Source organism: Strix uralensis, chromosome 24 (genome assembly GCF_047716275.1).
Source record: "Strix uralensis isolate ZFMK-TIS-50842 chromosome 24, bStrUra1, whole genome shotgun sequence".
In the NCBI taxonomy this organism is placed as follows: domain Eukaryota; kingdom Metazoa; phylum Chordata; class Aves; order Strigiformes; family Strigidae; genus Strix; species Strix uralensis.
In genome coordinates, this window is record NC_133995.1 from 8,605,870 (window position 1) to 8,622,220 (window position 16,351).

The 16,351-nt window shown below is 45.3% G+C and overlaps 1 protein-coding gene across 10 annotated transcripts in view; it reads left to right on the forward strand.

Moving 5' to 3' along the window:
• Positions 1–3,183: 3,183 nt before the first annotated feature.
• The window catches only part of RAP1A (RAP1A, member of RAS oncogene family), a 42,273-nt gene continuing 29,105 nt past the window's right edge, over positions 3,184–16,351 (forward strand). For 2 of the 10 annotated variants that reach the window (XM_074894067.1, XM_074894066.1), the window contains exons 1-2: positions 3,292–3,408; positions 3,890–3,999. Coding sequence is in view for 1 of the 10 variants with exons in the window: in XM_074894061.1 (XP_074750162.1) it covers positions 8,543–8,612 (70 nt within the window). In the remaining 9 variants the exon portion in view is untranslated. Of the gene's footprint in view, positions 3,409–3,889; positions 4,000–5,648; positions 5,671–5,723; positions 5,912–8,527; positions 8,613–16,351 lie in introns of those variants that run through there. The other 8 variants (XM_074894062.1, XM_074894070.1, XM_074894068.1 and 5 more) reach the window with 8 other exon arrangements.

Genomic DNA, 16,351 nt, shown 5'->3' on the forward strand with positions numbered 1-16,351 from the left:
TCAGGGCACAATCACTGTGCAGTCAGCACCTTTACTTTTAACAGCTAGAGCAATAATAATGTGTTATTAGCTTGTACAGTGTCAAATATTCTTTCATTTAAATGTGCTGTTGATGTGTGTTACTGAGCTGACTTCTGCTCTCCAGTCCTGTGATTCTATCAGCCAGGAATCCGAGCTCATTATGCAATTGCAAATTGCTTCTGGATTTCATTAAATCAGCAAATGGGCATTAGCTAGATATTTTACATCAGCTGAACTTGTGATAATTTATCCAATTGGGCAATTGTTATTTTGGAATAAAAAAGTCCTGAGGGATTATGAATCATTTTCATCTGTCTGCATGAGTATCAGTGCAACCCCTGCAATTCAGCTGCAAAACCAGGCAAGGAATTGCAATCGTACTGCAGGTGCTGAGCACAGCAGTGTTCTCCCTTCAGTCCTCCACTGCCACCCCTTACCAGGAAAAGGGGAGCAAAATGCTGGTATAGTTTAACAATGTCAATGGATTTAGACTGGAGAGTTCAAAAAACACATTCTTGTAGAAACTCAAGTTTTATATAAATAGAAGGGTTGTGATAAATTACTTTTTTTAGTAAAACTGCAGTGTTAAGGGCCACTGGATATCTTGGGCTGTGTCAGGACATAACAGGTTCTATCCTGCATGTGACAGGATGTAGAGACTCAATTTTCTTTGCCTTATAACCCTGTGTTGTTGAGGTGCTGTGAAGTAGAACCCACTTGTTTGGGGATGTCAGCAGGTTCTGCCCACTTCAGGCAGGTGTAAGTGATGGCATCAGTAGCACTGTACATGTCCCTGAAATAATAGGATTTATCATAAACTGGAAAATGCACCCAGGGAGAGCCAAGGTGTGGACACAGGATTTACCACCCTGTTGACAGACTGAATTTGCTGACGAGCAATCCCGCACTGCACCAGAGACGAGGTGCAGCAGCCCAGCAGTGGAACAGGCTCCAGCATGGGCTGTGGGGCCGCTGCCCTCCTGCTAAAGGGGAAGGGCAGCATGTGGGGCTGGAAGAAATACGGATCCAGACTTGTTCCCTGTTGAACTTGGTAGGAAAAGTCCCTCTGATTGCAGCTGAACTTGGACCCCCTTTCCCCTCCTCTAATCACTTCATAATCAGGTTCACATTCATTCAGATCAAATTTCATGTACTTGCAAAGCCTGACTCAGCAATAAATGTTATCAGCTTCCATTCAAACCTGCAGAAAACTGAAAAAAGTCAACCTTCCCAGAACAGACATTAAAAAGGTGCTTTGTCTTGCTGAGTCAGGCCCTGAGTGTGCCTGGACCCTTATTGTTTTGGAACTCAGAAGATGGTCCACAACCCATGAAATAGATAAGTGTTTGATTCATTGGGTACAATAAAATTCTTCAGCCAGTAGTGCTGAGTGGGAGAAGCTGCAGATACATTGATATTTGAGGCAAAGTTTATTAAACCTTTAATTTTAAAGGAAACATTGGGTGAAGCCTTGCAGAAGGCTTTACCTGGGTCTCCCTGTGCAGTTTCTGTGCATGAGAATGATTATTAACTGACTTCACAGCTTTTAAAACAGAAGTTACTGCTGATATTTTGTCTCTGCATGTTTTCTAGATACAGCCTCATGTTTTCAGCATAGAGCTAGTAACTTCCTAAGTTCACAGATTTCACGATAGTGTTTGTATTCAGAGGAAACAAGTTGCTCAACCACCAGTGTTAAGCATCCTTGAAGGCAGATGATGCCACCACACCGACCGTCCTGCTCCGAGAGGAGTGAGTGAGCCCTGCTACTGAGGCTGGCAAGGCTGAGTCCTGTGGAGAAAGAAAATGTGGGAATCCCTCTGCTGAGATTACCCTGCCTCCAGCCATGCTAATTCAGAAAGTGATTCACCTGCTCGCTCCCAGCACGGTGGTCCCTGGGGAGGGAGATGCCTCACTAGGACCTGAGCCATAAAAACCTGGGATTTATAAATCTGTATCAGCAGCCATGAGTTGTACCTGGAAGCAAAATTCTCTGTACTGTGTATTTTTAATGCATGCACAAAGAGCGTCAGCAGGAGAACTAGAGCAGTTTTCTCTCAAAGTGGAGGACGAGTGTGGGGACTCTGAGCTGTATTCCCCTCCTGGCCACTGACTTGCTGGGATTTCAGATAAGTCATTTAATCTCTTTCTCTTAGTTTCCTCATCTGTAAAGCCAGATGAGTAACATTTAGCAATTTTGTTGGAGTTCTGGACGAAAGGCAACGTGAATGCAAAGCTATTATTGTTTTCTCCTCAGACTTCAATAAGTCTCCAGCTCGTGTCCCTGAAGTTTTGCAAGTGAAGAGACCAGAGTGCTGGGGAGGGCACCCGGTACGCTGCCCGCTGCCGGGGAGGGTGGCTGCAGTCCTCGTCCTGTCCCCGCTTACCTAAGGAGGTGACACTGTGCTTGAGGTCTCCCTCTGCGTTTCAGGTCACGCTGCTGCGATGGAGAGCTCAGCGTTCCAATCATGGAAGCAATTACAGCTCTTCGTGGGGCATTGATGCATTTTTAACCAGAAAAAAAAATTAACATTTTACTGAAACTGTTGACATTAGCTTTTCTTGAGTATATGTTTTATAGCTGAGTTATAGTTTGTTAGCGCTAAGGGAGCGATCTAACAGATCATGAGACCCTGCAGCGACTACGGTGAACTTCTGACCCGACCCTTCGTGCACGGCTGCTGTCACTCGCAGGCCCCAAGTGACATGAAAACAGCATCAGGGTTGATGTGTTGTTTCCTTTCTGCGTTTCATCCGTTTCTCCTTGATCACAGATAGAGTTTACTCCAATGTTATAATTCTTTATGCTTTTTTAAAATAAAGAAACTCACACTATTATCAAGCGCTGTGTTTCAGCAAACGCCGAAGTTGTGAAGGCGACGGCGGCAGCGCGGTGGAGGGGAGCAGCAGCCGCCCCTGGGGTTCCGACCCCCTCGGGGAGGGCCGGCTCTCGGCCTCGTTACCCGCTCGGTCCCGCTCCGGTAGCTGCAGGCTCGGCGGGGGGGAGCAGCCGGTGCCCGGGCGGGTCCCCGCGGAGCCGCTCGGGGAGGCCGAGGCCCAGCGGCCGCCATGGCCCCTGTGGCGGAGCCGGGACTCCCCTCGCCGGTGACCTTCGCCCGGGGCGGGGGACACACACACACACGCACAGCGGGGACGGGTCCCGGGGGAGGCCGAGGGTGGCCCCGGCACCTGCCCCGCCGCCGCCGCCCGGAACTTTCCGCGGCCTCCCCGGTCGCGTCCCCTCCCGCCGCCCCGCGCCCCCGCCCGCCCCGCTGGCTCCTCCCCAGGCCGCGGCCGGTGAGGGCGGAGCGGACGCGGCGCCGCCGCCGCGCACAGCAGCCGAGCCCGGAGCCGAGCGGCGGCGGGAGGCGGCCCGGGAGGCGGCGGGTGAGCGGGGCGGCGGCGGCGGCGGGGTACGGCGGGGGGGGTACGGCGGCGGGGCCGGCGCCGGGAGCCCCCGCTGGGGCCTGGCCGCGACAAGGCCGCGGGGCCGCGTCCCGGGGCGGGAGCGAGCGGGTCAGGGCGGGCGGCGGGGCCCGGCAGCGAGGCGGTGACAGCGGGGCCGGGCTGAGCGCTCCCTCCCCGGGACGGCGGGGCAGGCGGCTTCTCCCCGGCCGCGGCGGGGCGGGAGGCGGGCGCCCGCGCTGGGCCCCGGCCGGGGCGGTGTGGGGGTTCCCGGGCCGCCCGGTGGCGTGGGGGTGCTGCCCCGTCCCCGGCGGGCGCCGGCCGGACATCCATCTTGTGCGGCCGAGGCGGGGGAAGGCGGGCGGGAGGCCGCCGGGCGGGGGCGGTTGGCCCTGGGCGCGGGGAAGGGTGTCCCGGTGCCTCGGGAGATAACCGGGATCCTTCCGGTGTCTGGTGTGGGCAGGTGTGCGCCGGGCGTCGCGGGCTCGAGGGGAGCGCGTGTCGGCTCGCTGGCCCCGAGATGTAAAGGGGCGAGGAAGGGTCTGGCGCTGTCGTCCCCGAAGACGGCTGGAGGTAACGGGGGAGCGAGGCCGGAGGGGTGCGGGAGGGCGGCGGGGCGAGGGCCGGCCATCACTGAGCACCCCGCTTCTCTGGCAGCGGGAGGTGTGGGGGGAGGTTTTAGGAGAGGTTTGGGTAGAAGGTTTGGGCGGGAGGTTTGGGGGGAGGCTTGGGTAGGAGGCTGGAGCGGCAGGCAGGTGGGACGAGCCAGGCCAAGGCGACAGCTTCGTGTCAGAAGCGGGCGCTGAGCAGCCCCTCACGAGCCGTGCGGAGCGATGTCCTGGCCCACCCTTGTCCTCCAGGCCCAGGGACAGGTGGTCTCGGACCACTGCAGCTCTGAGATGGTTTCTTGTGCTTCCTTCAGTCTCTTTAAAGAAAGAGTTTAAAGAGAAAATGTTCTCTGTGTAGGGAAACTTTTGCGTTCAGATACTTTTTGTTAATTAGTGTCTCTGCTTGCAGTGTTTGAGCTACAATACAGGTGGTTTTGGTGCAAGGATTGCTGCGAAGCTTTGTCAGCAGGAGGGTTGGGGTTTGGACGTGCCGAGTCAATAGTGACCAACACAGAACTGGAATCAGCTCTTGGGTTTTGCTTTGCTCACAACTTGGAAAGAGCTGCAAACAGGAAGGGCAAACCATGAAAACTCTGGTTTTTTTTTTTCCTTTCAGTAGCTTAACAAGGGAGATAATATTTCTGGAAATAGTCGTTTGACTTGAAAACGCCTGTCTGCCTTTGGAGTATTATATCAGCACTCTGTAATTCTGTTGCTTTTGTAATTCTGTCTGAGTAGTAGTATTGCTCCATGTGAAAAGAGACACCAGATTATTTGAAGAGTTAAATTGAGGAAACCGGCTGTTCAGCTGAGAGTGGCTGTCTGCCGTGAAATGTTTCACTGTTGTGATTTTTGTCGTTGCTTTTTCTTACTGAAATGGTATGTCATTAACTTTCACTAGTGCTAGCAGATCCCTCAGATTCTGAAAGGGTTTTAATGTGGGAATTCGTGAGGCTTTTAGGCAGTAACAGATGAGGCTATGGAGAGATAAAGTAGTGTGTTAGCAGTCAAAGGTCTGTGCCTTTAATGAGAAGTTATCCAAAATGAGGCAACTTAAAGGGAAGTTTTAGATGGAGCACCATTGCCTTTGTGCTATCTGCAACTTCTTTAATTTATAGAAGCGGTGTAGTTCACCATGTCCCAAGCATGAAGTGCTGGATGATTATTCTGACATCATACCGTGTTGCTATAGTGACTTCATTACACTGGGAATGCCGTGTTCACATCCTGTTGCTATGGAAAAGATCAGTGTAATAAATAAAAACATTTAACGATCTGTTCATCATTGTGGCAGAAAACATGCCATCGATTTATTGACGTGATTGCCTGAAGACTGACAACATACTCCAACAAAAGTTTTTGATGCCAAGTTAGGCAGCGGGAAATTGTCACTTGCAGTTCTCAGCAGATCATCCCTTCCTTCCCTCTGTTGTGCTGGGTAGCAGAAGTTGTGAAATTGTAGTTTTGGAAATGAGCATGAGAATATGTATGTCGTTCTTCAAGGTGGAGTCGACAGGAAGTGCTGTGCTCACATACACTGCTTCTAAAAATAATCTGTTTTCATGCACAGTGTTTTCTACGCACCAGGAGGAGAGCAGTGTTTGTGTTCTGTCAGGCTAAGATCATCCCCAGAAAAGTGAGTTACACTTCTTAAAAACAGATATTTCTTACGGCCTTTTTAAATTTAGGAGAGTATGTCCGGAAGGGTGTAGGTGATCTGCTCAAGGGACCAAGCATGGTGCAGAGGAAACCTTGGTGCTGGTCAGTAGGCTCAGCCGGTGCTGGCAGACCCAGGAGTTGTAATTCTGAAGACTCCAGGGAAGCTGAGAGTGGTGTCTGTCATCACGTGTCTCGGCTCTGGCGTGGCTGTTTTTAGGGTAAGTAGCTTTGCTGAAGATTTTGAGAGGACTGTGTGCCAAATGGACTAAATTACTAGTACAGTGTAATTCCAGTGACACGTTAATGCTTTTATTTGGAGACTAATGTTTACGCAGTTTATCAAAACGGTTTATATTTGAAGCCATAAACTGCAAATATACAGACATAGACTATTTGTGATACATTTCGTGGCTGCTCATCCAGTCAGAGGACTGTTCTTAAAAAACTGAAATGTAATTAGATGGCAGTTAGTGTAGCATGTGGACCTACTCTAACATGAAAGTTTTAATTGTATATTGAATCACAGTTTTAGGCATAAACAACTCTAAACATTTGTTTGTACTATATATTGCAGTGTTTTCCCTTGTGCCGTGCGCATGCACTGTGCACTCGGGGGCACTTTGAACTTGTACTTGGTATTTAGAGAACAGATTGCTTCTGTGCAACTTTACAGAGACTTTAAAAAAAAAAAGATCTTAAAAAGGAATGCTAATATTCTGAGAACAGGAGCATGTTATCTGTTTAGACTGGAGAAGAGGAAGTGAATCTTTTGAACATACATAGAGTTCAAATCTTTACTCTTTATATTTGAAATTTTTTTTACTTGTAGCTGTTTGAAATTCAGAATTCCCCTGGGTCTGGTGTCACTTTTGATCTTGTTGACACCAGTTTGGCAAAACGCTGCTGGGCTCGGTCAGCTGAGTCTGGCGGTGGATCCTGATCAAAACTTTTTTTTAGGATAATATGGGCGACTTCCTATTTTATTACTTTCTTTTGATTTCTGATAAGCCAGATTAATGTTAAACATCAAGCACGTCTGGTAGCTTTGTCTGTTCAATTCTGCAGAAGCAGATTCAAGAGAGACCTAACTTTTAAAACTTGGTCAAGCCCTGGGGTTGTGCTTCGATTTTTTTTTTTTTTTTTTTTTTTGCCTTGATTTGAGGTGGGTTTTGGGGTTTTTTTTAAGGGGAGATAGTGGGGATGGTGGGTGGAGTACAGCCTGAATTCATTTTGTGCTGAGCTCTGAAGTAGTTACTGATGTGCTTTTACTCTCTTATTTAATAGGCAATAGAAAATTAAACAGAATTTTAATGAAAGCATCTTCTGAAAGGGGTGCTCGTAAATCCCAGGGTCAGATTTTTACTTGGGCATTTCTGTTCACACTTTGCAAAAGCTTCTGCTCCTGGAAACGTGACACCTAATGGCCAAGATAAGTAAGGATATTAGAAAGTTGGAAAGAAAAGTTAATCTTGCTGAGCTATCTTGTTTGATCCAGTCTGTCCTGTTCAGATGCTAAAACTTGTGTGAGGTGTTTTTTTTGCTGCAGTACTGAAGTCTGGTGGCAGCCAGGATTTGAGATTATTCGGGTTCCTAGACTGCACTCTGGGTATAAATTAATGTCCTAAAAAGTTCACCCGTCCAACAGTTTTCTCCTTGGATTATATCCTAGCATCATAAGTATGGAGAGGATAAAGGACGACCTTGCTTTTTGTTCATAAAGCACAGGTTGGAACAAGACTGTGGCTGTATTAGCTGATGGCTGTTATTCACCAGACTGAAAATACAATACTTGCCACTGCTAGTGTTGCAAATATAATCCAGTTCAGTATATTTCAGTTAATGGAAATGGTTAAATAGAGCATAAAGTTGGGAAGATGAATTTATTTCAATCCTACATATAGAAGTGATAGATTGCATTAGTCAGTCCAAGAAGAGAGGCACAGTTTTTATGGGTAAAACATTTCCCAGAATGGTTGACTTCTTTCTTTTTTTTTTGAAGCTGTACAGTTAGCAGTAGTAGTTGGTTATTCATCCTCTGCAGTTGTACAGTAAGATTAGAGCTCTTAGGCAAGTCATAGATTTAACTCCCGTGCTTTCCTGTTGTTGAATTTTTATTGTTGAGCACTCAGGAACACTTGGAAGCAAGATCCAAGCAGGAGTCTAACTGATCCGGTTTAGTCTCTCCAACACTAATATTAGAATTAAAAAAAAAAAAAAAAAGTCCGTGTTGGTTAAATGAAGAACTGTTGAAATTATATACCAGAAGAGAAAGGATTAAAGTAAGTGTGAAGATCTACTTTCATTAATAGCTTCTGAGTAAGAAGGATATAAAAAAAATATTATCTAATATAAAGTATCTGTGGGCACACTTTTTGTATAAATATGTTGAAATAGAAATAACCTTTGGTTAGCCTGCATATATACTTGTAAATTACACGTTGAAAAAATATCATCTAGCCATATGACATTAATTCTGTATTTCAGCATTGCTTTTAGCTTTCTTCCCTAAAAGTCCTACACCACCTAGGAAAGTTACTGCAGGAATGGTAACTTATTTAAATATTCATTGATAGTCCAAACCAAATGTAGTTTAGATTTGTGTTGAGACAAGTCTTTGTTCCAGGTGACTCGGGTGAGGTTGTCCTGCCCTGGTCTTGGCCTGATGACCAGTTCTGCTCCGAGGTGTCCCCCGCTCTTGTTTTCCTGCCTGAATTTGTGTCCCTGCCTGTGGGCTTCCGGGAGGTCCCAGCTGCCTGAGGACAGAGCTGCCTCTGGAGGGACTCTGCATCTTTAGGGCTGGATCACTCGGGCACCAGGAAACAAATAAAGGGTTTGAACTCCCTAGTGTGATGTTTCATGAACAGGGTGTGAAGCTTGGCCAGATGTTCCTCCTGATTCTCTGGAAAACAATCCTGTATCGTAAGTAATACAGATTCCTCGGGTGCATCTAGTTTTTTCCTTTCAGAATAGAATAGAATATTTCAGTTGGAAGGGATCTGCAATCATCATCTAGTCCAACTTTCTCCTTAAGATTTCTTGATTTATACATAAGCAAGGTCTCCAGAATGCATGGTATCTATTGATTTATAAAATAGACAAGATTTTAGAGTAAAAGCTTTTTTTCCTAGCCATACCCTTGAGCTTTTTGTAAATACAAATTACATGCTTTTCAAGGTTGCTGTTTAGCTAGTGGACCTGGCATTCAGCACATTTGTTCCAATAATGTAAGATTTTTAGGAGAAACCTGGTTATAGTATATAAAAAATGATGTTGTATTTCATGGAGTGTCACCCAGATTGAAAGCAACTACAAGATGAGATGGCTTTAATGTAAACTCTTGAGACTCCAGCTGAGTGTGCTTTGAGTTGATTTGCTTTTGCTCGGGTGTCAGAGCATGCCGTGAAAAGGCATCCTCCAAGGTCAGAGTGGATTTGCTGTGGGTGACAGTCCTGAGAGGCAGAGTAAGTAACTCAGGCTTCTGTAGACAGTGTCTTCCATGTGCAAAGAAAAGATTTTTTCAAATTATATGAGGTATGATGTATAAAGTAGATGTTTCATGACTGTTAAGATCAGTGTTAGAAGCAAAGGAAATTGAGAACGTTTGACGAAAGCTGTTCGTGGATGAGCAAAGCGGGTTCTGAAACCTCGTGGTGTGAGTTTGGTTTTGCCTCAGCATCCACAGCTGTGTCACCAAGTGACTGACCCTGCTGATCTCTTGGAGCCTGCCATGGCACGGGAAAGGCAACGCTGCACGCGCGGGGGACAGGAGGCCAGGGTGACAAGTGGCAGCAAGGGAAATGTCAGTTAAAGCAAGGCCGGGCTGTTCCCGTGCGAGCGGTGAAGCGCTGGAACAGGCTGCCCGGGACCTTCTGGAGACTCTGCCGCTGGAGATACGCAGAACTTGACTGGTCTGACTTTGAGGCTAGCCCTGTTTGGAGCAGGGGGTTGGAGCAGGGACCTTTGGAGATCCATTGCAATCTGAGTTACCCTCTGGGTCACTGTTTACGTGGCACGGTTGTGTTACCTGGTAGAGCGGGTGAGATGCAGTGAGAGCTCCGGCCACCAGCGCTTCAGGCTGTGGTTTCATGGTCACTAAATGCAGTCACACACCCCAGTGTCCCCCTTACTCTGATACTTGCACTCTCAGATATTGAGGTAATTGAGGGAGCTTAGCTAGCTGGCAGCTGAGCTAGTCCCAAAAATACATATGTAGTTTTCAGCCAGATCACTTCTTGTTCTGACTCATTGTGTGGTTGTGCAAGTACCACTGCTGGTAGAGGGAAGGAGTCTTGAGGAGAACAAGAAACTGCAGTTCCTGACTACGTCTGACTTAGGGCAGTGTCCTTCTGTCAGTCTTGTGCTGGGACTGTAGCCGAGGTAACGCGGTGGTTATCTGCTTTGCCTGTTGCAGCTGGAAAGGACGTGACCTGCTGCTTATTCTGGAAGGTGGATAAATAGGTGAAAATTTGCTCTCTGTCCTCAGTGGTAACGGATTGTTATTTGCCAGGAACAGCCTGTATTTATGGGAGCTTGTATCAAGCTGCCTTTCTGTTGCAACAAATCCAGGGTCTTTGCTGCTTGTCTTTCAGTTGGCTTTGCTTGTTGTGTTGGTGACTGTTACAAGACGTCATCTGTGAGTTGGTTTTACACGTCTGCTGGCTGACTGAAACCATTCAGAGCCAAATGGCTCATTATTAGAAGCTTCCTGTTCCTTCCTGTGATAATGATAATTGTTAATTAATGCCTATTTTCTGAGCTCCCATCTGAAGAAAGGGGAGCATGGGGGGGCTGTATAGACCCTAGTGACAGCAGAGCACTGGGCAGGACACAACGTGTACCCACTCAGCTCCTGGTATCTGGTATTTCCACAGAAGCATTTCATTCTGGTGCTAGACCTGCTGATGCCATTTCACTTCCAGGTTTGGTATGAAACAAGTTTTGATCTCCAGAGCTCTGAACAGGACAGAAACTGGTTACTGAGAGATCACTTCTCCCCTTGCAAATACTGCAGTAATTAAGGTTGTCTAAAGTAGTCCATTTAATGATATTAAAATGAGAGGCTGTGGGAAGATGGGTGGTGTTCAAGGAGGAGGCACTGAGTGTTACATTCCTAATCAGAAATGGTGTGTTTAAACTCAAATTGCATTCATCTGCTGTGGGAAGATCCTTTGAGGTGTGTGTGGGAAGAAATGGGACAGCAGAAACCTTCCCTAATTTTGATCACCAATCGTTTTGGATTTTATAACTTTTATATTTGCAGATTGCACTCACAACACTGTAGTAGCTGGTGCATCTAGTTAAAGGTGAGATTTAAAGCTGTGTTGCTTCTGTTTCTCCCGTGGTAGGAGTCCACAGGGCATGACAGAGGGCTGGTTTCTCACCGTGTCAGCTGGCTGGAGCAGGTTGGGTAGCTCTGCACGAATCTGAATGCGGCCACATGAAGACGATGTTTTGATGTGTGTTACTGCTCGGTGCTGCGAGTGGTCCAGCAGGTCTTGGGTGCTGGGAAATACCGGCTATACCTGAACAGGCACTTCTCAGTGCAGCTGGAGTGGCTTGACCTGAACCCAGCTGAAAGCGCATAGTTAATTTTTTTGATTGAGAAATCGAGATGCTGACAAAAGCAGACCTTAGTGTGTTTTGAAAACTGCTGTTTGTTTACATTTGATGAACAAAATTCTTTATCTGGGGGAAGGTCTGACCCTCCCCCAGGGCTTTTGTAACAGGGAAGAACCAGGTAATGTAGGACAAACAGCAAAAAAGGAAGCTCCAGGGCTGTTTACAGCCCACGGCTGCAGGTGGTTGGCTTGGCTTTCTCACCCTCTTCACTTTGTCTGACTGAAAATATGGGGAGCCAGGCAATAGCAGTCTTGTTGAGCAGGTGGCGAGTCATTATGGTTTGTTATTTATTTTGAATATTGATAAGATGGAAAGTATTTAAATCCATCTGGGGCACTGAAACAAGAGCTCTGGATATGTCAACAGCAGTGATTGTGTTATGGCTGAAACAGATCTTTATTAATTGCTTAAATGAGGCAGTCAAAAACACATGCTGCCCTGGTGCTTCATACACTCACGTGAGAAGTAGGACGAGCGTTTCTGTAGCAGGTAATTGTCGCCCTGTCAAAAGTTACTGGGGAAAAAACTGCTTTTTGGAACTGCACTGCAACTAGTAGCACACATCATGTTTGTCGATCGGTTGCGTTGCATAACTGCTGCTTGCTGGAGCATTACAGAAAAACAGTTGCATTTCACTTGTGAGCGGCTAGAACTGCAGATTCAAGGCTGGCTGGAATGTTTGGGGTTTTTTGTTGAAATATTTGTTGGATCCGATGATGATGTGTTCTGGAGTGTTCTAATACAGAAAAAATTTGAATTTGTCATATTTAAATTAGGGTATTGTGTTTGAACTCACAGCTATGCAATCTGCTCCTTAGAAGATCTGAGCATCTGTGGCTGTATCTGGCTGCTCGCACTTGGGAGTGCTCCGCGCTTCTAGAAGTAAGACCACTGTTAGTTTTTGTCCAAGTGAATGTATGGAATTGGGCATTTCTCACGCTTTTTAACACATTAGCTGGACATAGACCCTTACTCTGGAAAGCACTGAGTATGTGGGAGGAGCGGTTCGGCTGGATGTTTTGGTTGCAGTGCCTTTTATGTTGCCTTTAATGTAATATTCTCTCCTCTAATGCAAATAAACTTGAAGCTGTAGGGAGGGGCTGCTGAGAAGAGGAAAACTTTCATTACAGACAGCTGACATGCAGAATAATATCTTTTTATATGCCACCTACCACGTGATAGTTTAAAGTAAATCATAGTTCACTGGGTAAGGTTATTTCTGGTGCAATTCTCCTTTTTGCATAAGTAGTCTCATTCCAGCACATCTTGCTGAGATTGGATGTTAGTACTGTGCTGGGTAACTGTTACTGGATGTTGGGCCTGAAGAACAGAACTCCTGATGGATTTATGAAATAAATACAGGTGAAGATAAAATAAATTTAGCCAATTGTTGCTTTCTGCTTTGGATTATAACACTAATTGTAGTTGAAAATAACATTAAGATTAAAGATACAGACTGAAACAGTTCCCGGCAGCCTTTCTCATGAAATATTCATCCATTTAGGGCTTTTAACTCATCGGATCAGTTTTAAAGTCATAGGGATTACAATATTATTATGGCTTTGTCTTGTTTCATGAATACACTGCATTGGCGTATTGATCACTGGAATGCACTCAAACGTAGAATAAAGCTTTTTCAGGAATCTCATTTAAAATGATCAAACAGATGTTTTAATGCTCCAGAGCACTTTCCTCAATAGTGTGATTCCGAGAAAGTGGGTCTTTTCCTTTATTCTGTAATTTCAGTTAAATGAACTGTTTGCTCTAAACCCTCATCATAAGCACAATATCAAGTGCAAGTCAATTTAGCACTGGAACAAGCTCGAGCAGGGCGGCAGGGTAGCTGAGCGTGCCATTAGCAGGTGTCAGAAAAACTAAGTCAAGTCTACAGAGTTGAGAGGCTGAAACTTCTTTTATTGTCCTTTTCATGCCAAGTTCATGTGAACTGCATCTGTGTGAGCAGAAGTTTAAAAAAGTTCCTAAATTTAAAACCAGTGGTGGTAGTACCCATGCATTCATACGGCTGATGCTGTATTTGTAGATTTACTTCAGAAGAAACAGTTGAACGGGAGTTTTAACTTGGATGGAAAGGTGTCCTAACCAAAATGGAAAGCACAGAAATTGTGGATAATGGCAATTAACATTCAAATTAAGTGTGGTGTGTTCTAAGGTCTTGCTCAGAGTGCAGAACTAACTGTCTCCAGGCCATACGTTTAACAAATTTGCATACTAATATGGGAGATATTTTTTTCTCCTATTGCCTTATGTCTTATCATTTCAAAGACATAAAAAAAAGAAGACACTTTTTGTTCCTGTTTGAATACTGTTCATGGGGCGGAGGGGAAGAGCTGGCTGATGCCAGTGGTGCTCATCTTCTTCGCTGCTGTAGGATGTGTCCTCCCTTCCTTGTGAGTTAAACATAGCGTCCCTTCTTCTGGGCGCAGGAGTCCAACTGCCCGTGGGGGTGGTTTGTCGCTGCTGTTTAAAGACAACTGTATAATAATCTATTTTGGTTGTAATCGAGCTTGACCTATAAATAATGAAATAGTTCATATAAAACTGATTTAAACAATCAGAGCTATTTCCTTTAGGGGTTAGTGTCACCTTTTATTTTCCATAAAGGAAATTCCAGGATGGATTGTCAAAGCAGTTTTGTCCTTTTAAGCCTGACAGATTCGGGAGGGTTTAAAAACTTCTGAGAACCCCCATTGCAGAGGTCAGATCTGCCAGCGGTTCGCTTCTCAACCCTCCTGGGCTGGAAGTTCTTGCTGTGATGCCCTTCAGGCTCCAGCACTGAAATGTTAGTAACATGTTTGAATATTCCTTCAGGTAGAATCTTCACATAGAATAAAACTTCATTTTTATTGTAAAAGAAAATGCAGTTTCCACCCCACTCTGTCCCCAGGTTCCAGGAAGCAGCATTAAGGGACTGAGCTAAACAGTGAAGGATTAAGTACTATATTAAATAACTTCATTTCTTTATAAATAGTAATGAAACTGTTACTTTTTCCTCTATTTGAAGTTAATTCTGTACATTAACTTACTGCTATTCAGATTCCTAAAAAGCCTTAAAATTTGCTGTGAAAACGTTTCAAGAGGTACAGTTCTACTTTATAGTGCTAAATCCATCGTTAACTGTATTTAGGTACTCACTGCATGGTTGCTCATTGCTGTAGGGGTTTCATTTCAACCGATAAACAGTATAATATTAATAAGTGGCCATATGGTAAGTGGGGCTTTTCATTCAAAAAATCATTGTTAAAACAGGCGTTTAATTAGCTGCAGTTGCGTGGGAACGGTAGGTGTTTTGGTTGCTTGTGGCTGACGCACGCTAAACAGTAAAGTATTTTTAAGGCAGTGAAAATCTCTAGACTGCATATGCAAACCTGACCTTTAGATTGGTCTACATGGTCAACTCCAGTGTATACACACAAACTGATTGTTGCAGCTTTGCCAGTAAGATTTAAAGAATCTTAATATTTTCTGGAATGTGTAAGTTAGCCCAGTCTCCTGAAAAGCTGGCCAGTGGTCCGTGCTAACAGACAACGCGTTTTTAGAGGCTTAATATTAGGCTTAGAATTTATCACTGATGGGTAGAAATACGTTTGAAGAGCAGTTTAAGCTTCTACAATTTTTTCAGGAAGTTTCTAAGAAACCTTAATTGGGAGGAAGCTGTATGGGTTTCTCCATCAAAGATTTGATGCTGGAGACCAAATAAGGACAAACTGGATTCCAGCCCCCCCGGCAGTGACCAGTGCCTGGTCAGTATTACTGCAGAAATAAAACAATTAAAGTGCAAGCTAAAATGGCAGTGACAATCTACCTACCTCATGTCACTTATTTACTCTGTTATAGAAACCAGGAAGAACATAGTTAAGAACGTTGCCAAGCTACTATCAGCACAACAAATTATTCTTACCAAGTATAATGTAGTTGGTGTTTTGCTATGGTTGAGCCTCCTAGAGTCTGTCTGGAATTTAATCTGTGTTTAAAAAGGTCAGAACATTTTTTCCACTAAAGAAAATGGAGAAAAAGAAAAAAGTATAGGACTTAAAAATCAGTGTCAAGTTGTGGATGTGGTAGACAACAGATGAAGTCCCATGAACGGCTTCTGTGTGTATGCCCTTTAACATTTACATGCTTTGCTGATGAGGAAGGGGGAAAGGAAGTATTTTTCTTTTCTTCTTCTAAAAAAGCTGTCGGGAACTTTTCTGAATTGTGTAAACCCCTCTGCTGAAAATACTCAAGTAGCTCTAGATGAGGAGAAGTAGCTGAGTGGGACCGTGGCGCTGGCTGGGAGAACCTGTGTTCTGCTGCTGGCTGCTGCACAGGCCTTAGCTGGGTGATTCATCGCCCTTCTGTTCCCATCATGCGGCCACACAATGCTTCCTATTAAACTGGTTTATATGTATAATTGAGAAAAGTCTGTTTTCTCCTAAATCTGCACAGTTTAGGTGGATGTCTTTGCTCTTGTTTGCAGATCAGTGCTCATTAGTATTAAATTTGCAGCAGTGCTGCAGCCCGTTTGGAGGGGAGGCTGCCAATTACAGCGAGTGACGTCGCGTTTTGTTCTAATTTGGGGATGCAGTGTGTGTTGGTCTTTGAGTTTTGCTTCTGGCTTCCTTTCCCCTGTCTCTGTCTGCCTGGCACACGTCCCTAGCAACTTTCTGCAAATGCAGACCGATAGGACAAAAAATAAATTAGCCGTTTCAGTGGCAAGGTTTAGCTGCCCAAAGTACTCGTTCCGTGCCTGGAGTGCTTCTACAGCAGAGAAATTTAAAATTAATAAGTAGGCAGTCACTTCCATAGAAGTTAACGTTATGATATTTAAAATTGCAAGTTCAGCGTGAAGCTGGTTGCAGAAAAGATTACAGACGGAGGAAGTGTGTACATAAAATCACTATGGAATGACAGAATTACTGCTGTTTTCAGAGAAGTTTGTTTCCCCGACTCGTGTGTGTGTGCTGCAGTCGGTTTGTTCAGCACTGAAGTCAGAAAGGACGACTCTCTTGCTAGAGGACTTTACTCTTAGCTCAGGC